At 39.3% G+C, this 21,344-nt stretch overlaps 2 protein-coding genes across 2 annotated transcripts in view; one reads left to right on the top strand and one right to left on the bottom strand.

The window, feature by feature from the left end:
- LOC137647935 (uncharacterized) overlaps positions 1–19,102 on the bottom strand; it is a 45,303-nt gene extending 26,201 nt beyond the window's left edge. Inside the window, exons 1-2 of the mRNA XM_068380884.1 lie at positions 18,963–19,102; positions 17,215–18,699 (exon numbers count right to left, since the gene is read on the bottom strand). Coding sequence (XP_068236985.1) covers positions 17,215–18,421 — 1,207 coding nt within the window. The 5' untranslated portion in view covers positions 18,422–18,699; positions 18,963–19,102. The remainder of the gene's footprint in view (positions 1–17,214; positions 18,700–18,962) is intronic.
- LOC137647934 (uncharacterized) lies at positions 19,004–20,503 on the top strand. Its single transcript, XM_068380882.1, has 2 exons — positions 19,004–19,552; positions 19,749–20,503. The coding sequence occupies exons 1-2, from the start codon at positions 19,489–19,491 to the stop codon at positions 20,501–20,503; spliced, it is 819 nt and encodes a 272-aa protein (XP_068236983.1). The 5' UTR covers positions 19,004–19,488.
- The last annotated feature ends 841 nt before the right edge of the window (positions 20,504–21,344 follow it).

The following is a 21,344-nucleotide window of genomic DNA, read 5'->3' as shown; positions in this document are numbered from 1 at the left end:
AAAAAGTAAACAAAATTTTCCGACAAATAAACATCTAGAGGAATCATTACTCTGTGATAGTTCCTTAGTACGTAGTAATTTTGAAAGAATTGGGAAAAAACGAAAAAATGGCAATCACCGGAAAATCGAACACATACCTATATATACGCCATATCTGGCTAAAAAAAAGATAGGCATGGGTAGCCAGATCATCTAGAAACACTTTCCAACACTATAAAAATATAAGTTTTGCGACACTACTTGCCAATTCCTTACGGTAACATGACTAAGCAAAAAAATGCAAAACAAATAAAAAGGGGCACTCGTGGAAAAATGGCCATTCTAATATACGGCATTTCAGAAAAAAAAAATTTCAGCCACGTGCTAGGCAAACCATCAAGGCATATTTTCCGACAAATAAACATATAAATGAAATATTACTCTGTGATAGTTCCTTGGTACGTAGTAATTTTGAAAGAAATGGGAAAAAACGAAAAAATGGCAATCACAGGAAAATCGAACACATACTTATATATACGCCATATCTGGCTAAAAAAAAAATAGGCATGGGTAGCCAGATCATCTAGAAACACTTTCCAACACTATAAAAATATAAGTTTTGCGACACTACTTGCCAATTCCTTACGGTAACATGACTAAGCAAAAAAATGCAAAACAAATAAAAAGGGGCACTCGCGGAAAAATGCCCAACATTCTAATATACGGCATCTCAGATAAAAAAAAAAGACATGCACGTGTTACCCCAACCATCAAGGCACACTTTCTAACACATAAACATGAAAAAAAAATCAATAATATACGGCAATTCCTTACTACGTAGTAAATTTTTACAAATATTGAAAAAAAAACAGAAATTGGCAACCGCAGTTAAATACCCAATATACCAATAACTACGTCGTATCTGACAAAAACAAAATCACGCATGGGTAGCCAGATCATCTAGACACACTTTCCAACATTAAAAAAGCAAAAGTTTTACGACACTATTTCGCAATATCTTACGGAAAAATGACTTGGTAAAAAAATTAAAAAAAATTAAAAAGGGACACTCGCGGTAAAATGCCCGACATTCTAATATACGACATCTCAGATAAAAAAAAAGACATGCACGTGTTAGCCCAACCATCAAGGCACACTTTCTAACACATAAACATGAAAAAAAAATGAATAATATACGGCAATTCCTTACTACGTAGTAATTTTTACAAATATTGAAAAAAAAACAGAAATTGGTAACCGCAGTTAAATACCCAATATACCAATAACTACGTCGTATCTGACAAAAACAAAGTCATGCATGGGTAGCCAGATCATCTAGACACACTTTCCAACACTAAACAAGCAAAAGTTTTACGACACTATTTGGCAATATCTTACGGAAAAATGACTTGGCAAAAAAATGAAAAAAAATGAAAAAGGGGCACTCGCGGTAAAATGGTCCTCGTGGTGATGAACGACATTTTAACTAAAAAAAAAAACATGCACATGGTAGCCAAACAATCCACCAAGACTTTCCACAACTGATAACCTATACAAGTTGCACCATTCTACGACAATTTCATAATACGTAATAACTTTGATAATTATGCAAACTACCTCAGAAGGGTAAACTCGGACGCGAACGACCCCGACGCGTCTCAGAAATCGGGGAAGGAGTACAGCTACAGCAATGCACATCTGGACACTACTAGAGCGTGTAGGGGAGAGACCTCCTGCAGGTCGATCACCCACAAATTCAGTCACAGGGGTGAGTCACGTGAGAAAAACCTGTTTTTTTTTTACGCTCGGGGTCGCAAACGACCCACCGTACCTATCCAGGGTTAAAAAAGAAAATAAAAACTTCTGTAATAAGAGAAATCTGATGGGTTTAGATTACCAATAGTAATTAGGTAATCACAGCTACATTATACAAAGGAAGAAAGTAAAGAAAACTCTAGAGATAAAAAATCCATATGATTCCTATACAATACTACAAAAGTGATATAAAAAACAAATCACGAATAGAAATAATTAAACACTTTAGCCAGTACCAAAAGTAACAGTAGGAAAAGTAAGGAACACACTGAAAGTCATGAAAAGACGCAACGCTGCAGGAGAAGATATCCTTAATCTTTATTTGTTGATCTTTGGAGGAGATTTTATGACAGTAAAAATCTCTGAAATCTACACCAAATATCAGCAAGAATGTACTATACCTAAAGCTCGGAAAAAACTTTATCCTTATACTAATTCACAAAAAGGGAGTGAGAAAACACTGTCGAAATTACTGCCTAATGATTTTATTTTCCGTAAAATACAAATATGTACAAGAATTCTATTAGGCCACATAGAAAACACAGGTTGTGTTTAATCAACCATGAAAGCCGGAAAGCTTTAGGAGCAAGTATTAAAAACCTGACCATAGCTATGTAATTAAACAGCTAATTGTGAAATCGACAAAATATGAAAAACTAATATATTTGACATATATAGATTATGAGAAATCTTCTGATTATGTAAAAATTTCAGCGGGATTGAATACACTACAAAAACATGGAATAAAAGAATCTTATGTTACAATAATGAAAGGTATCTCTGCAGTATGTACAATAATTATAAAACTATACGAAGAGAGCTAGAAATTTCCCATTGTAGAATGAGATAGACAGGGAGACCCGATAGCTCACTAATTATTCACAGCCCGGCTAAAAGAAATTATTAAGAATATATATTTAGAAAATTTAAGCATTGATATTAATGTATGATATCATAACAACTAAAGATTTGCTGATGACATTGATGTGTTTAGTGAATCATGTGAGGAATTACAAAGGATGATAGAACATTTTAATAGAGAAAGGGGAAATTTAAAAAAGAAAATTAATATGAGTAAAACTAAGGTAATATTTAATGAAAAGTATAAAATTGGCAAATAAAACCCGAGAATGAAACCAAATAGAAGGATAATCATGTGATGGAGAGCATTTGATTGAAAATCAATGAAATTATGAGAAGTAAGAGGGGTGTTTTTACAAACAAAATTAATCAATAAGATTGTTCTACAGTGTTAACATATTCATCAGAAGTTTGAGCCTAACTAAAGCCTTAGAACATAAGCTAGATCCTACTCAAATAGCCGTGGAAAGAATATTGATGGAAATAACACTAAGAGACCAAAAAGAAAAAGAAAAATAATAAAGAAATAAATAAATAAATAGAATAAAAAGATAATATGGGCGCGAGATCAAACTGAAGTAGAGGATTTCTAACATGTAAGAAAAATAAAATGGACAGGGGCAAGACACATTATTAGAATGACAGACAGTAAATTGACATAGAAAATAACAGAATGGGTGAGTGGAGATTTTAAAGGAAGAGGAGATGATGGATTGACAAATTAAGAAAGTTTGTGGATGTGGACTGGGACGGAAAGATAATAGAAAGGCGTAAGTAGGATGGTATGTCTGAGACCTTTGTTTGACAGTGGACTAGTACCGGCTGATGATGGGGCGGAGGAAGAGGATGATATATATGTCTGTGGTCTTTCCGTCCGATATCACTTCGCCCATCGTCACTTAGTGCACGGCTTTTAGTTTCATGTCTTTTCGTCCGAGGAATATTTTGTCCAATTACTTTTGTTCCAATTTTAAGGAAATGTTATAGAAAATCATATATAGTGTTTCAGTTTCTGAATTTGCCTGTCTCATAAGTGTAAAATTCATACAACCAACCATAAATAAAAGAAAAGTAGTAGATGAAAATAAGAATACATACAGTTTTTGTTCAAGTGATACGAAACTTGAAAAAGAATACTGGAAGTGTGGGAAAAGGCGTCTGTGTTCAGTGCAGATTCCCCCCGTGAGGGAAAACTACGCATCCAATTTGTTTTTAATTTTATCGTGAGAATCTTCATCCAGCAAATATAGGAACATTAAATGCCAGAAAAACAGTTGCTGAAGTAAAGCATTACGTGATTGATATCATAGTAGCAAGTCAGCGTAGCGTATCAATAACTAATTGTGCAAATATTCTCAAAGACTTTTCAAAGAAGCAGACAAATGCAATATTCCCACAGGTCAAAAAAGTAGCTAGAAAGGTATTTGAAATTCTTGGCCAATATGGTAAACTTGATATGGTGAACAGTATTTGATAAATCATTTAGGTATCAAAGATCATCAAAGTATTTTAGTATTTGCATTATGATATAGATATATATCATACCATTGGGTATGCAATGGAACATTCAAAGTTTTGTAAGAACACGTTCATAAACAAGTTACTGGGTGTAGTTTCCGGAGGTCTTTGCATTACCGCCTAATAAAACAAGGCGGAGAGAGAAATCAGTTTTCAAGCAATTAATAAACAATCAAGAATATAAATGCAATGTGTGTTAACTCTGAACAAAAAAACAAGAGACTAAACTCAAAACTGAAAGACCTTGAAACACAATTCCTGATTCACCAAGAGACTTTACATTGGATTATTCTCATGAAGACCAGCAGTAGTACTATTTTGGCCATAGCTCATCACCCCCCAGAAAGGGGTGGCCACAGCCGATCACCCGGAAATGAGGGTATGGCCGTAGACGATCACCCAAGGTCACAGAGGGTATGGCCGTAGACGATCACCCAAGGTCACAGAGGCTTACTGTTGACGGAAGTGTAGTATTTTTAAAGAGTTTTGTTTACAAACATTGCTTTGAAGGACGTTCGTAGCCCTCACCCGGAAAAGATGGTATGGCCGTAGACGATCACCCAAGGTCACAGAGGCTTACTGTTGACGGAAGTGTAGTATTTTTAAAGAGTTTTGTTTACAAACATTGCTTTGAAGGACGTTTGTTTCGACAGTAGGTCGGTGTTGATGGAAGGGGAGTATTATTTTTGTTTACAAACATAGAGTTGAAGGTCGTAGGGTTCGTAATGGCATACGTACGGGAACTATTAAAGGGAAATTGTTTACGGAAGTAGAGTATGATTTTAAGTTTTTTGTTTACAAACATTGAGTTGAAGACCGTACGGTAGTGTGTCACTATTAAAGGGAATTTGTTTACAAAACATTGAGGACGTAACCATTTGTTATTATCAAGCAACTCTTCGTAATGACGTACGTACGTACGTGTTTATACGTACCAGGAACTGTGGCACTGTTTAGAAAACCTTGAGAACGTATTCATAGTGGGCTACTATTAAAGGGAATTTGTTTACAAATATTGAGGGTGAAATCGTAGTATAGTGGTATTAAAGATAGTTTGGCACTATTTAAGGGTTTTTGTTTACAAAACATTGTTGGTGTTTAAAAAAAAAACGGATTTACGGTGTTTAAAAAAAAAAAACGGGTTTAACTTTCGTCATTAACGTAGTGAGAGCGCGTCTACAGTAATACCGAGTCATCTTACCCCCTGAAGCTGCGTTCCAACCTGGGCTATTTGTAATGATTAATTATTTGTAATGATAAGGGTAAAACATGCCCAGACAGTCCCTACAGCCGAGTCCAAAGGGCTAACCCGCGGCCCCCGTTCGCTACCTGTTGATAGGCCTACACTTGTCACACCCTGCACCTGGCGCGCAATCCCTAATCATTTGCGATGATAGGGTAAAACGCGGGGCATCCTCTACACCGAGTCAAAGGTTCATCCCTTCAACTTTCGTTCTCCACCCGTAGGTAGGTCTAAGTACCAGTCCCAAACCTTACCGTTAACGTAGTGAGAGCTCGTCTACAGTAATACTGAGTCATCTTACCACCCATTACGCTGTCCCCTAGATAACTAAAGCGGATCGGCTTTATCTACGTCGTTTTAGCAACTCACAAATCTCCATTGATACAACTCACAAAACTCCATTGATAATTCTGGCCATCATTTTCCTTTAAATTGGATGGTGATAAATGTTCCCTCAGTTTCCTAATGGCGCCACACACCCCTACAATATTTGGAAATCATACTCATCGGGGTCGGGGAAACTGATTCCCCCGAATTTCATTTGAGGGATATTGTTACTCTCACCCCTTTTTTAAAGGGACGAGTATTTTCCTTGGGGGTTTTGTCCACAGTAATACTGAGTCATCTTACCATCCATTACGCTGTCCCACCTGGGCTATTTGTAAGGATTAATTTTTTGTAATGATAAAACATGCCCAGACAGTCTCTACACCCGAGTCAAAGGGCTAAGCCGTGATGGGGCTAAGCACCTGTTCCAACTTGCCCCAGACGTGTAATCTTAAACATTAGGCAAAGCTCTCTCTCTCTCTCTCTTTCTACAGAGAAGGTGTAATAAAACACATAGTACTTAATATTTGTTTATTAATAATAATAATAATAATAATAATAATAATAATAATAATAATAATAATAATAATAATAATAAAACAAAAGCAAAATATTTTGGGATAGGGTCTAAGATGAGTTCATACACACACACCAAAATACGTGGGAGGATAATAAAAGAAACTCATACTACTTAATATAAGTTTATTATTAGGAAACATTTCAGTAAAATAACCATACAGGATATTTTGAAAATAGATAACTAAAGCGGATCGGCTTTATTTACGTCGTTTTAGCAACTCACAAATCTCCATTGATAATTCTGGCTTGGTGTGACGCCAGATATACATACATGGACGACTGTTAAGATGTAAAAGATAATAAAGTAATACAGTGACATCATTTTCCTTTAAATTGGATGGTGATAAATGTTCCCTCAGTTTCCTAATGGCTCCACACACCCCGTTTAAAGTTACACTGTGGGTGATATATAAGCAGTGGAACGCGCACAGAGACGAATTGTAATTTTGCACTCGCATAACATTGGCAAAGCACTTCATGGTGGAATGTCTTCGTAAAAATTCGGTGAAATACGTCGAATGTTCTTCAGGCCGCATACCTAAAGGGTCGTAAAAGATGATGTTTTGAAATGGGGACTTCTGGATAATAAAAACAACCCAGTGACCCACTTTACGATGTTGGTGAGAAGCAAGTGTATTTGCAATAAGTATAATTGACTTAGGTCTCGTCAAGGGTATCTCGAACCCAGCCAAATGGTCACTGGATACGCATCCATAAAAGTGTGCTTCATTCCCGAGTTTATTCCTCAAAGCAAATTCTATATCTCTGGTATTCATCTTACACCTCACCCATACCACTTCCGGGGTACGACTACTTGGTCATTTTACCCCTCCCCGTTAATATATTTTCACCAAATAACGATATGGAAAGCGGGGGCAGTGGACTCCCAACACCCCCCTACCCTCTTAAACACACACACACACACACACACACACACACACACACACACACACTTATTCTAAAATACCTGTAACAACGTTTTGCTATTATTAGGAAAAACTCCCTGTAAAATTATCCTTCATGAAAACAGCGGATATTTTTACCTTCTTTTAGGAAACCATTCATTAATGGGTGTTCATTTATTACAGGCTGTGTATTTATGCTGAAAGAATCCGTAGGAAAACTTTCATGTCTTACGCCCTGACGTCGCAATATACATTCCGGTTTTGATCAATAGTTATAACTCCCTGGGTTTCTCCAAACAATAAAATAAGCCTATTTTCGTTAATCTGCTGATCAAACGTTAAATTAATCCGCAAGTCCCCATTTTTCTCTACCTCCAGAGTATCCATTAATGCAATTTCGGGTTTGAAGTTGAAAGCAATTACAGTCCGTCCACGATCGTAACAATCAAAATGAATTAGGTGGTCATAAGTTAACCCTAAAGATTTTAATGTCTCGTAGTAAAGATGGGAATAATTTTCTGGGAATTGTGACCTTATGTCGTATAAAGTGGAACCATTTAGCGTTACTCCTATATGACTTAAATTATTATGTCCGAAATAAATAGGGTTTCTATTCAATACTCCATTAAAGCTCTCCATATTAACAATGGCCAGGTATAATTTTTCAGGTATGACCTTATTGAAAGGTAAATCCAACGTTGCCTGAGTCTGATTAGGAGCCAATGCGTACGTCCTGTAAAGTGTTTTATTAAAGACAGTTTCCACGGAACTATTAGGATTCGAAAGTGCTCGATGGAGTGCGAGTAAAGCCGGTGGTCTCGGGATGACTTTATCAACGTGTAGTCTAGCTTCTTGGAGATTAAATTTAAATTCGTCGATAGTTGCAGTGGAATTAATGAACCACGCATTCGGAGCTAATTCCAACTTGATACGAACGTCGATATTATCCATCAAATATTCATCTACTGAGGCAACATCGAGCATAAGCGGGTGAATGATATGAAGTCCTTCTCTTTTTCCCTTAGTCACCCACTCCTTTTCCATTTTGTTCAATTTTGTAAAATAATCAGGCGGAAGTACATTTGAAATGGAAGTCCCCTTGTAATCCTGGAAAAGATAACCAAGACGCCCAATTGTTTTCACAGTGTGGGATTTAGCAGTAGTTAATAACTTTATAAAAGACCAGTAATTGAAATGGGGATTTGATTCTACAAGTCTTTCACCGATATAAACCTGGGTTGACTTAAAGATTGTATTCGCCAAAGCATTGACGAAGATAACGTCTTTAGCATCACCTAACGCACTTCCATCTGGGGCCGTGACTTTTAAATGAAGTTCTATAGCTAGACTCGCTAAATCAATTAGAGTTCCTTCTATGCCATTGATACGAAATTCGAGATAGCGATCAGTGATAGCTCCTCCCGAGGTAAGATTAGTAGGGAGAATAAAAGACGTCTGTCGATCAGTGACTGATGTCTCTACTACCCTCATCCGGTTGGGTCTCGGAAAACTGTCTACGACGCCAGCGGTAAAATGGGATGTTGGTAATTCATTCCCCACATGACCAGCAATTCTCGGAGCAGCAGATGCCATTGTTAATGTCTTTGCTCATGCACTTATTTACTGGAACTAAATTACATCGCGCTAAACACGTCTTTATATCCTAAATTCCTACGATGGATTTTCTTTTTATTTACTCTTCTCTTGCCATTTCTTTTAACTTTTTTCCTTTTCTTTCCCCGGCCAGTAACGATGCGTCTCCCAGTCGATTTTAGCGCTTCTACCCCCCTTTGTTTAAGACTAGACCTGAAATCTTTTGTTCCCTGCTGTAAATCACCTATAACATTTTGACCAAATTCTAGGGCCGATGGTAAGACGGCTTTTGCTACAAAGGGTGCGACTCTTTTAGCCAGCCCAGCTAATAGGCTAAAATTTCCACCACCCTGTTGCGAACGCCTGGGGGCTCTAAATATCTCAATATCCCCTAGAGACCCTCCCCGTTGAAGTTTTATGGGGTCACTAGTAAATATGATACTGAACTCCTCGGGAGAGGGAGGGATAAACGTAACCCTCATGATGCCCCGCTCCAGAATAAACCCAAGTGCTTGGGTACTTGCTTTTATATTGTTTTCTGTTTCGGTCTAATATGAAGAATGCATATAGTGCTACTATCCTCACGAAAGTGTATTGCTCGTCCTTCTTGATCAGTCAAGCGGATTGATATTGCATCCAATTCCTTTGTCCCTAAGGGGTAATACACGTAATTATGATACCCCCTCGTTTTACTACCCCACATACTAAAGCTGTCTAATATATTAACTTTCTTGCCCCCGAAATAAGATCTTTCAACAATATCTGAATAAACAAGAACAAAATCTACCCCGGATGTTGGGGAGGGAGGGAAAGGTGCCAGCAGATTATGCGTCTTAATCATGGGTTCCCCTGCGGTGGTTTCAAAAATTTGATATGGTTTGTCTGTATTAAAACCCAAAGTAGCTCCAATTCTTTTTCCAAATTTTAATTTTACGGCCTGAATGGGACCTTTTCGATAAATTCCCTCTCTTGTTTCCTGTCTCTTTGTGAACTTGAGTAGAACTCTCCCTCTTTGATAGTCATATTCTAATAGACCTGTCGCGGGTATATTTTCCTTATAAAATTCGATCGGTAGGACGTTTTTCAAAGCGTATGTTATGTCTTCATTTATACTGGATACCATATAGCCAGCATCAGTGGATAGAATGCTTAATCTAGGCTTGTAGGTTTCCTCTGTACGTGACGTAATAGTAGGCTCACCCCCTATGGATATCCGTACCTTTGTAATAATTATTTCTATTCCGGAATCAACCTCACCACTGACGAGGCCATATATTTCATTTGGGTAATGAATATTGATGAGTGCTACTTCATGCTCCAAATTATGATCTAAATTTATACTATTCTGAAGCTTATTTGTAAAGTTACCTGCATTATTTTCAGGGAAGATATCCCTATTACCCAGAGAGGTCAGTGTTACGATATGGCTTTCGCCACCCATTGTGGCTAAGAAATGACTGAAAGTATTCTACTTGTGTTGGGTATATTTAAACCAAAAGACAGTACGACTTTTTATTAATGAAGTCACTATTACATAATTACCCCCGAATGGGGATGACATAACCCAAAGATAAAAGTACAGCATGACACAGTTTATAACTATTTTTTTGACAGGTAAAATATCTGAAATGAAAAAATCACCTCATTCACAGAAAGGGTATATTACGCCAAACTTAAGAGTTCAAAGACACTTACATAATTACTCCCTGACGCTGAAAGGGATTACATAACATAAAATACAGGATATTTTTTTCTTTTTAAAGAGAGAGAAACAAAATATAAGAAAAATGAAATCCACACATTCGCAGAATGAGTACATTACGCCAAACTTAAAAGTTCAAATGCACCTACTGGATTATTCTCATTCGCAGATGAGAATTACATCACCCAAAACATAAAACAAAATGGTCTACTTTATTACTATTTTTTAAAGAAGAATACGAGAAAAGGAAAATCACCTTATTCACAGAATGGAGAGTATATCTAGTCAAACTTAAAAGCGAAAAATAATACACCCTATAACTTTTTTTCAGTGAAATACAAAAATAACATTGAAAATAATCAAATAGGGACAATAGCGGGTAAATCCTTCGGCGCCGCGAGTGAAAACCTTTCCAGGTTTCCCAATTCTGTGGGTAACGTGCATTTTTCAGTGGCTAATAAAATAAGCTGTTTACCACTTCCAGCCATCCTCCTCGCTGAATTCTCCAACTCGGGCAAATAGTACTGCATCCATATTGAATCAGCACGACCAGACCTCCCAATTCCAATAGGTACAGCGAAAATTTTTATACTATCATTTATTTGTTCCATGGCACATACTTCCAGTTCGTTTAGACACCTCTTAAAGTTGAAAATGCGGGCCTCGGTAGTATCATTTTGTAGATTTACGGCAAAATGAGTATCTTTTGAAGTTTCCACATACGATCGAAGCTTCCCATCACTATCGTTGTCAAATGAATACCCATACTTGAACTGGGTAATTAGGGTGGCTACGTATGGTACGCTCGCCGTGGGGAAACTCGGGGGTTTCCTCAGGATGGCACTTCCGACGGGATGTCGATCGTCACGAATGCAGCGGGACAAATTAAAAAGACGTCTTCTACTACTCACAATATCACCGTATGGGTAGGCTTTATACGTCTCTCCAGCTAGGCCGTATGACTCAACGGCTATAGAATTCCCACCCACTACCAAGCAGACATCGCCCCTCTTTAGGACCCTGTCCGTAAAGGATGTGATGGGGAGTTTGAGAGGGGAGTACTGCATTCTGAGGAGGTCCTGATGTAGACTGAAAAGTTGCGGCGTCAATCTCCGCACATCACCGCAGTCATAGACACCCCAATCCCCCTACCGTTTCCTATTACGGGTGGTGCTACATGTTAGCACACGTATTTCGGATGGTGTAACATGTTAGCACACCCATCTACACCAGACTGTAATTTCTAATAAGGAACCCAACGCAGTTTGTCTTTTAATTCTTTTCTTTTAGTTTCCTCGCGTTTTCGACTACCTTTCCCAATTTTCACCTTACTTCCATAAATTTGCAGCCGAGCTTTTGCATTCTTTATATATGAATAAGGAATTCCCGCTGTATCCAACAGGATTTTATAAAAAGGCAGGTCCTCTTCCTCTATAGCCCCCGCTTGTTGAATCAATTTCTTTAACACTACCATTACATTTAAACGATCGATGGGTTTTCTCAAATTTCCCCTATCATCCCACTGGAAGTCATTCCGTCCTTCAAAAAACTTGAGAAAAGCAAGGGCGTGCCTTCTGTTGGTGGGTGTTAGTTGCATATCTATCAGATGGTCGAGAGGGGGATTGCTGTACACTACCTGTTTAGGGAGGGGGAGAGGATCGGCCTCACGTTTTAGTTTTTCCCCTACCCCTTTACGTCTTCTTTTCTTTGGCTTACTTTCAAACTTGGACTTCATCGCTTGTATCATTTGCAATAGATTACGTAGTAAATCACTATTATCTCCTCCTCCCCCCCCCTTGCTGCTTATCTCCCTTTCCATTCTCCTCTACATTTTGTTTAGAGTTTTGAACTCTACTTTCCCCACTGTCTTGGTGGAGACTAAATCCTTCCGCCGTCTTCCTCGGTATTAGGCAATACTCTTTCATCTTCCTAGCAAACCCCCAATTAGACTCGCTGCTAAAGGCAGAAGTACTGAAAGTATAGCACCCCCTCTCTGTGATGATAAAATTTTTCTTTTCTCTTTAAGCGGTGTCTTTTTCCGGGCTACTGTCCTTATTTCATTCCTATATTTCTTCACCTTTTCTACTGATTTACTATCTCGAGTCAGATTTTCCTTTAAAAAGTTGGAAAAGATCTCCGATAAGCAATCAAGATGGGTCCTCTTCAGTAAAGGAATTAATTCAGACCTTTTTCTGGCGGGGAGGTTATTTAAGAAGAGAAGAAAATCAGCATGTTTGTGTATGTGGGATTTCATTTCCGAGTTTTCCCGACTAGCCTTTCAACATCCTTACTATGTATCCACGAGTTAAAACTTTGTGGGTATCCTCTCCATGATACGAGATACTTGACTTTTCCCTTCACGACTTTCCTTCTGATAATATCTATAGGGAAAGTTTCTGGTATAGCCGTGGGTATTAGTTCCGCTCTATAAAAAACTCCTTCAATTTTCTCACCGGCAAGATCTTCCAGATAATAAGTCAATGGGGCCTGACTCTTGTCTACGCTTCTAATTTTGAATATTTCTAGCGTATTTTGTATTTTATACCCGCGATGGAATACGGACCGTCGGAGCTCACTCGCAATACGCACAGACTGACCCACGTCTAGTGCATTACTATTTTGTTGGGGTTTAAACACGCTTGCTTTATACATTTTCCGAAATTGTTGCGTAATGATTTCTGGGTCGGTATATCTATGGACTTCGAGGGGAGTCAGCCCCCCTCCCAATCCTCGGTGCGGGGATCTATTATAGTTTTTTACAAGTTGGGGGAGGACGTCAACATAGACGAGAGTATTTCGCAGAGTTAAATGCTTATATATCTTTTGCTTTAGCGTACGTATAACACGCTCGGCAATGGCGGCTTTGATTTCATATGAGGAGACGCTGTAGAGTTTTATATTTTTTTCTTCCAGATACTTAGATGTAAGTTTGTTATAAAATTCTGACCCGCGGTCGGTAAGAAGGCGACTAACCCCCAGAAATTCGGGTAAGGAAAGGATCGATTTTAAGCCTTTTAACAGAGTCTGTGCTTTCTTGTTTCTGAGAGGAACAATCTTGAGGTAGCGGGAGAAGATATCTATGCAAATAAGAAGATAGTTTACGCCCTTGTTAAATTTAGATAAACGTCGCATATCCGCGAGATCGCAACTGATAATAACTCTAGGAGCTGGAGATACCATTTGACGTCTCGGGAAGTGTTTTCTTGTGAGTGCATGCAATGTATGAGCATCTTTCGTCGCCAAATAGTCTTTTACATTACTTAAGGTAATTCCCGGGTTCAGAGCTCTAGCGGCTTTATAGATGGATTTTACACCCCCCAAGCTTGATGGGTGTGAATAGTTTTCATATACGGTTTCCAAAATCTTTCTCTTTACGTCTCCCATTCTCCAAAAACTACCTCACACGAGGAACTCCCTGCTATATTTGTTCTCAACTGGAGTTCGCTAGGAGTATTTAAACTTAAATCTACCAGCAAATGGGAAAAGGGTTTAGTCATAACAGCCTTTTTATAGACATTCACAAATTTTTTCGATAAAGACGAACCGAATATTTGCCTTCCTAATAACTCAACTTGAGACATATCCCTAGTTCTCAGCAAAAGCATATGCGAGGCATTTATACTTATATTCCTGGCGTATTTACCACCGTAAAACATATTTTGCGTAATAAAAATAGCAGAGATATTTTTATGTCGTCCCTTAGTAAAGACGTCTACAACAATTTTGTCATGGACAGCCTCGAGAAAAACATCATCGAGGATGTATAATATCGAGTAGACCCCAGCTTCCGTATCTATCTCACTCATCGGGTCTACGATATTGGCGTAGAGGGAGAGTTTTGCCCCAATTGTTGGATGGGTTTTCAAAGTATGGCTATCCACACCACACATAACAATGTGCGTAAACTTACTTTCATACTTTAATATAAGTTGTTCAACCAAGAAAGATTTTCCCGAGTTGGAGAAGCCCGACACAATAATACGCGCCGGCTCCCTAAAAATGTCCAAGTCATCTTCTTTAAAACACTTGTACATTTTAACAGTTCCCGCATTTAACTGCGCCTTTACTCCAAATGCAATGATATAAGTACGGCGGAATGAATACCCCCATTAATAAAAAGTAGCAACCCGCTTGACAGTACATTTACAAAAGGGAAAAGCGAACTTAGCAATTATATACGATGAGGTGTTATTTTTTCTTCGAAATTCCTTCCGTGCCTTCCCTTCTACGTCATTACGGTGGAATTTCCATCAGTAGGAAGAAAGTAGCGAGAGAGAGAGAGAGAGAGAGAGAGAGAGAGAGAGAGAGAGAGAGAGAGAGAGAGAAGCGTGTTTTACCCTTTCACCCCAATGTAGATGGATTTCCTTCGGGTAGAGGAAAGTACTCACCAACCTTTTCTTCTCTCTTTTTCCAAAAATTTTGATATACGCGAGGAAGTGGGTCTGGTGGAGAATAAGACGGTACCACTAATTTGGGGAGAGGGTTGTTGGTGGGGACCTCCCCCGCTACTTGCTCATCCTCCTCCTCTACAATATCCGGATGACCGTATGCGTAAGAATTATATTGACTTACGTGGAAACGTTTTGAGTCAAAGGCTGAAAGACACTTCTTTTCTACTTTGGTGGTACTCATCTGCCCCTGAACATTTCTAATTGTACGTACCGCGACGTAATTGACCCGATGATCTTCCAGGATTTGGGAATACTGTTCATGCTTCATACGAGAATGCAGGTGGCGAGGAATACCTTTTACCCTGTTAATCTGCTCCTGGTTGGCTAGTAACAGAGAATACATTTTAGATTTCAACGCTTTCACCTCTGCTATTAATGTACTACCAGTTTCCGATTTTAAAAGCCCCAACTCGCCTTTTCTTTCATTATTAAAAAGAGGGTGGTCTTCATCGAAGTTGGAAAAATCCATATACGATTTCAGGGGTTCTTGAGCAAACTCCGAGTTAAGGTCGGGAACTTCCAGAGCAAAAATGAAACTATCTGTGTCAGTGTAAATGAGTTTGACTTTATCACCATACTTACGCTTGAGTATTTTATAAAAGAAATAATAGAGATCAAATTTGGCCGCTTCCAGAATGGCAAATCCTATATAATTAGGCATATTGATGGCAACCTGCGGAAGGGTAGAAGTGCAGATAACACGGTCTTCACTCAAACGAATGGATGATTTTAGCCGTGGGTTACGGGCCTCTTTTAAGTAAACCGCGGGCTTCGTAACAACCCGACTTTTTTCAGCGTATTTCAAAGGGTTCAGTAAAGTCTTCCCAAAGACGCAGTTACTCATAGCCTTAAAAGCTTTTTTCTCTGTTGATGAGGTGGCCGCTGTCCTCGCTTCGATGTTAGTTTTGATGAAATCGTTCATGTAAGCACTTTGACTGAATTCATAGATTGAATGAACAGCTTCCAGTTCCAGACCTAAGTCCATATACAGCTGTAGGAGGGGGAGGGAAATAAGATACTCCTTTTTACTACGGTGGGTGGCCATTAGTTTTTTGCACTTTACACCCATCTGTCCTCCTTCCTTCTCTAGCACGTTTTTACAATAGGGAGATAGATTTCTAAAGGCTACTTCTTCATGAGATAAGCATAGGGGGAGTTCATCCGTCGCTCTAGCAACTTCTTCCGAAGGTACTTTTGTAGTGACGAGGAGCCAGTATCCCTTGTCCTCATTTGTGATAGCATTTTCAATACCCCTTCCTAAAAACATATCTTTTTCTTCATGGGAAAGTTTACGAATCCCACCGGAGGGGAGGTTTCTAGTCATGACTGTTGCGTATAGAGAGTTGAAATCCAAATATAGAATGTAAGAGCTTTGGTGCTGGTCCGGATTAAAAGAAGAATTTATTTCACGGTTGTTGGCTGTGAATGACTGACGCACAACGGAAGTGAATCCCCCCCTCACATTGTGCCTGACGAGATTATACAATTCCTCGTCATAGACGTGATCCAACTCAATGTTACTCATTTTAAGAAAGCTGTCGAAAGCGTATGATGGAAGTGAAACATAGTGTGGTAAATCAAGACCATACTTACTATAAAGAATATCACGCCACCAAATGAGGATATCCCCTAAAAGGCTAGTGTCTACAATGAGGTATAGGAGGAGAAAATCTTTCAAAGTTTGGCATTTGGCAATAGTCCAAACACGCTGGGCGCGTTTATACTCCTCATCCGATAGATCACACCCCTTTAGCCTGTTGTAAAATGCTGATTGAGGGGGTAACTGCCTTTCCCCGAGTTTTGAAAGATTGTCTATATAGTCATAGCAGAAAGGTAATTTACCCCGAATAATTTCAGCCCTACGTTCCTCATTCTTTATCCCGCTTAACATTTCCTCCGTTAATCGTGCTTTCCTTCCATCCCTAAAATATTCAGAAGCTAAACTATCCAAAGAAGACCCTAGAAAGGCTAGAGAGTCGAGAAAAAATAAATTCCCAACAGACATTCGCTGAATTTTTAGTCCTTGTTTCGTCATGATTTTGATTTGGACTTTATCTTTAAGATCCTTGAGGATGAGGCCTAAGTCATAACTCGAATTGTGGGCAAAAACAGGGAGATGTGTTTTTTGTTCGCGGCATGATAAATTACACCGCCTACAGTACGCCCCAATAAAATTGTTATTAGGACTGGCGTGGTCATGATGTCTATGTTTATCGCTCCCGTCTTTGAATGGTGACTTGCACAATTGGCATACGTCCTGCTTAAGGAATGCTCTCTCATCCTCCTCTGTCATATGAATGGGGAATGTTCGCCACCGTTTTTTTATTGTCTCCCAACAAGCATTAAGATCGGCTAGAAACTTGTCAACGCAATCGTTTCCGCAATAATAACTAGAAGCTACTCTTTGACCGCTGCAATCGAAAATGATGTAGCAGTACGCTATTGATTTATGTATTGCCTCTACACCATACGCACCGGGAGATTTCTCTAAAGCCGATTCCATATCAAAGACGCAAATATAGGAAAACTTTTGCGTCTTATGCTGATTTCTAAACCTTACTGTGCTTCCGACGGGGGGAAAATTCAATGTTACAGCAAGTTCACAACTGGCTTCATGGTGTTCTTGCTTAGAGGTTGATGAATGCTGCGATAGGCAGTTATGGCAAAAGTACCGAGGGTCGGGAGATCTTACCCGGGCAAAGGATTTCACGAAGGAATGAAAATCCTTAATGAGGCATGTATGTTCCCCATCTAAGAGGAGAAGAGGGACTATGTTTGGAAATTTTTTCATTCCACGCCTCGACAATTGAAGCAGATACCTTCCGTCCGCGGATCTTTCCATTTCGTAAACGTAAATGGAGATACGATTTGCCGACTCGAGGCGTGAAATGTCTTCCCATTGGATGGGGAAGGTGATACGGGTGAAATCAACGTATTCCGAGCAACGTTGAATACTATTTACAGTGCGGGAAATATTTCCCCAGTGGGGTGATGCCTGTTGTTTAGCGATAAAGTAGGCAGCCAGACACTGAATTAGGCAGGAATTCCCAATTCCAGAGGGATTAAAAACCGCATGACTTCCGCGGACTTCTTTCTTAGGAAAAATGTAAGCACCCATTCCAGCCATTACAGCTTGGCGGTGATAAAAGAGTTTAAAACTCTTGACGTCTTCAACTGTCCACCCACTCCCCCTTAATTCACTGCTTATTTGTGGGAATTTATTTTCTATAAAAGTTTCCCATTTATCCAAGAGCTTATTGATTTCACCAGCGTTAATAATCGTCGCTGGGAGCCAAAGCGCCACGGGTTCGTTTTCCGTTTCCCCCAATTTTTGAAAGCTTAGTTTGGTCATACAGGAGTTCAAAAGTCCCACAATCTTGGCTGTAAATGTTTTGTTTTTAAAGTATTTATTTAATCTTACACTAATATCATCCCTACAAATTACCATAAATAAGGTTGGGTCACCTACTGAGTGGACTGTGAATTCTTCAACAACGTACAGGTAATTGAAGGCTGACTCTCTATTGATGAGGGTGAGCGCGTGTCCTGTGGTAGGTGTCGAGGGAGATCCCCCAGGTATGGGAGGTTGGCCGCGTGAAACTTCTCCTGTTGAGGTTGTAGCAATTGCATGCTGTGGTGCTAGTGTTTTTCCAGGTAATTCTCCTCCACTCGAAATTGAGTGATGAGACGATGTATTTTCAGGTAATTCCCCTCCCGGCGTAAGAACTGGAACGAGAGAGAAATGCTACTGTTATAGTTTTTTTTTTTGAAAGGTGTAAGGCAACTTTAAAGCACACATTGTAAAGCCAAATTGTAACACACGTAATGAATATCAATACGCAAAAGGAAACTCCCGAATCTCTATCCCAGATCTTATTCTACTTAATCTCCTTCCTTTCAGACTAAACTCACAATAATCCTGGGGTTGAATATTTAAAAAAAAAGATAAAGGTACTAAACATTACATTTTTATATTAAACAGTACTTACTTGCGTAGTGTTTCTTTCTTTTTTTGATAGGGAGGTGAGACTCGCTCTTTTCACGTTTCCTTTTCGTACCACTTTTCTCTAAAAAGAAAGAAAGAAAAGTAATTACTTTTTCACGACACTTAACACAATCACAAAAGTAATCGCTATTTCACCGACACTTAACATAATCACAATATTCACAGCATAAATATTTTCGAAATTTCACTGATAAGGATACTGTATATTATACCTGGCGAGGAATTTTCCATAGTGTAAATCACGAACGCCGACTGCTGGGCGTAACGTCGCAGAGGAAGCGCACACACCAAACTGGTGAAGTTGGGTCCCCCCCGAGGGAAGCAGTGACGGGAGGTGGACGTTTAAACCGTAGGCGTATCGGAGGGCGAGTCCTTAAAACTGTAGGCCTGGGTGTGCGTGTGTGCGTTTACGCGTGCGTGCGTACTATATATACGGCCCAACCTATGCCTTGGGCGCAAACGCGCGTCTGTCGTCGTGAGTGTACTAAATTCGTCCTTCGCCCTCTACTATGGAATATTCCTACAAGAACGACGCCCATCTCCTGGATGAGGAGATTACCACCTTCCAAAAGTGTAAGTTTTTCAAAGTATTTTCATTGAAAGTTTAGAAGTCCCTTAAAATAAGCAAATATTAAGTACAACGTTTCTTATATTATCCACCCACGTGGTGTGTGTGTGTGTGTGTGTGTGTGTGTGTGTGTGTGTGTGTGTGTGTGTGTGACCCTTGATTATATTTCCAAAACTTATATTTCAATGTTTATTCCCATAGGTGTGTTTACTCCATTGCTGGATGAAGCAGGAATTCGACAAAACCTAGAAAATGTCCGGAAGGTGAGGAGGGACCTTCTAGAACACTTACAGGAAGGAAGGGGTGCTGCTAAGGAGATGCTGGGGCAGTTGGGTACCTATATAGTGAGACCACAACTAAGCATGCTACCTTCGCCAGTCAAGGATAAACTCATCACAACCTTCAATGATCACGAGTCTACCTTACAACTCCTAGAGAATGCTAGGGAAGGAATTCTTCGTAGAGAGCTATTCTACGAAGAATTTTTATCAATAGCAATTAAGAGACGGGAAGAAGAAGAGGGACGCCATAACGATACACCCGTGTTTTTAATAACGCGGATAGAGGAGACGCCGTCATCAACGGGTGTTGATATCTCCACGGGTGCGGTGGGAGCTGCTAACGCGACTTGTTCCGGGGACGTGACCCTGGAGCGTGGAGAGACTCTCTCGGATTCCCAAGCGGTGGCCAAAGCCCTCGAAATGGAAGAGGAGGCGGAGAACGCGAAGAAGGCCTGTGAAATGGAAGCGGTGCGGGAGAGTAGGAAGAAGAAAGCCTGTGAAATGGAAGCAGAGGAGGAGAGCCAGAAGAAGAAAAAATCGAAAGGGGCATGCAAAACCCCCAAGGAAAATACTCGTCCCTTTAAAAAAAGGGGTGAGAGTAACAATTTCCCTCAAATGAAATTCGCGGGAATCAGTTTCCCCGACCCCGATGAGTATGATTTCCAAATATTGTAGGGGTGTGTGGCGCCATTAGGTAACTGAGGGAACATTTATCACCATTCAATTTAAAGGAAATGATGTCACTGCATTACTTTATTATCTTTTACATCTTAACAGTCGTCCATGTATGTATATCTGGCGTCACACCAAGCCAGAATTATCAATGGAGATTTGTGAGTTGCTAAAACGACGTAAATAAAGCCGATCCGCTTTAGTTATCTATTTTCAAAATATCCTGTATGGTTATTTTACTGAAATGTTTCCTAATAATAAACTAATATTAAGTAGTATGTGTTTCTTTTATTATCCTCCCACGTATTTTGGTGTGTGTGTATGAACTCATCTTAGACCCTATCCCAAAATATTTTGCTTTTGTTTTATTATTATTATTATTATTATTATTATTATTATTATTATTATTATTATTATTATTATTATTATTATTATTATTATTATTATTATTAATAAACAAATATTAAGTACTATGTGTTTTATTACACCTTCTCTGTAGAGAGAGAGAGCTTTGCCTAAGTTTAAGATTACACGTCTGGGGCAAGTTGGAACAGGTGCTTAGCCCCATCACGGCTTAGCCCTTTGACTCGGGTGTAGAGACTGTCTGGGCATGTTTTATCATTACAAAAAATTAATCCTTACAAATAGCCCAGGTGGGACAGCGTAATGGATGGTAAGATGACTCAGTATTACTGTAGACGATGACAAGTGTAGGCCTATCAACAGGTAGCGAACGGGGGCCTCGGGTGTAGAGACTGCCTGGGCATGTTTTACCCCTATCAACTATACTACGATTTCACCCTCAATATTTGTAAACAAATTCCCTTTAATAGTAGCCCACTAT

The sequence above is a fragment of the Palaemon carinicauda genome, chromosome 10 (assembly GCF_036898095.1).
Source record: "Palaemon carinicauda isolate YSFRI2023 chromosome 10, ASM3689809v2, whole genome shotgun sequence".
Classification (NCBI taxonomy): Eukaryota; Metazoa; Arthropoda; class Malacostraca; order Decapoda; family Palaemonidae; genus Palaemon; species Palaemon carinicauda.
This window is presented reverse-complemented; position numbering and strand designations above follow the sequence as displayed.

What these genes read in the sequence shown, in the direction of transcription:
- LOC137647934 (XM_068380882.1), top strand. Translation starts at nt 19,489, where the DNA reads ATGGAATATTCCTACAAGAACGACGCCCATCTCCTGGATGAGGAGATT. An exon ending in GATTACCACCTTCCAAAAGT is followed by an intron (nt 19,553 to 19,748) that starts GTAAGTTTTTCA and finishes TTATTCCCATAG; the next exon opens with GTGTGTTTACTCCATTGCTG.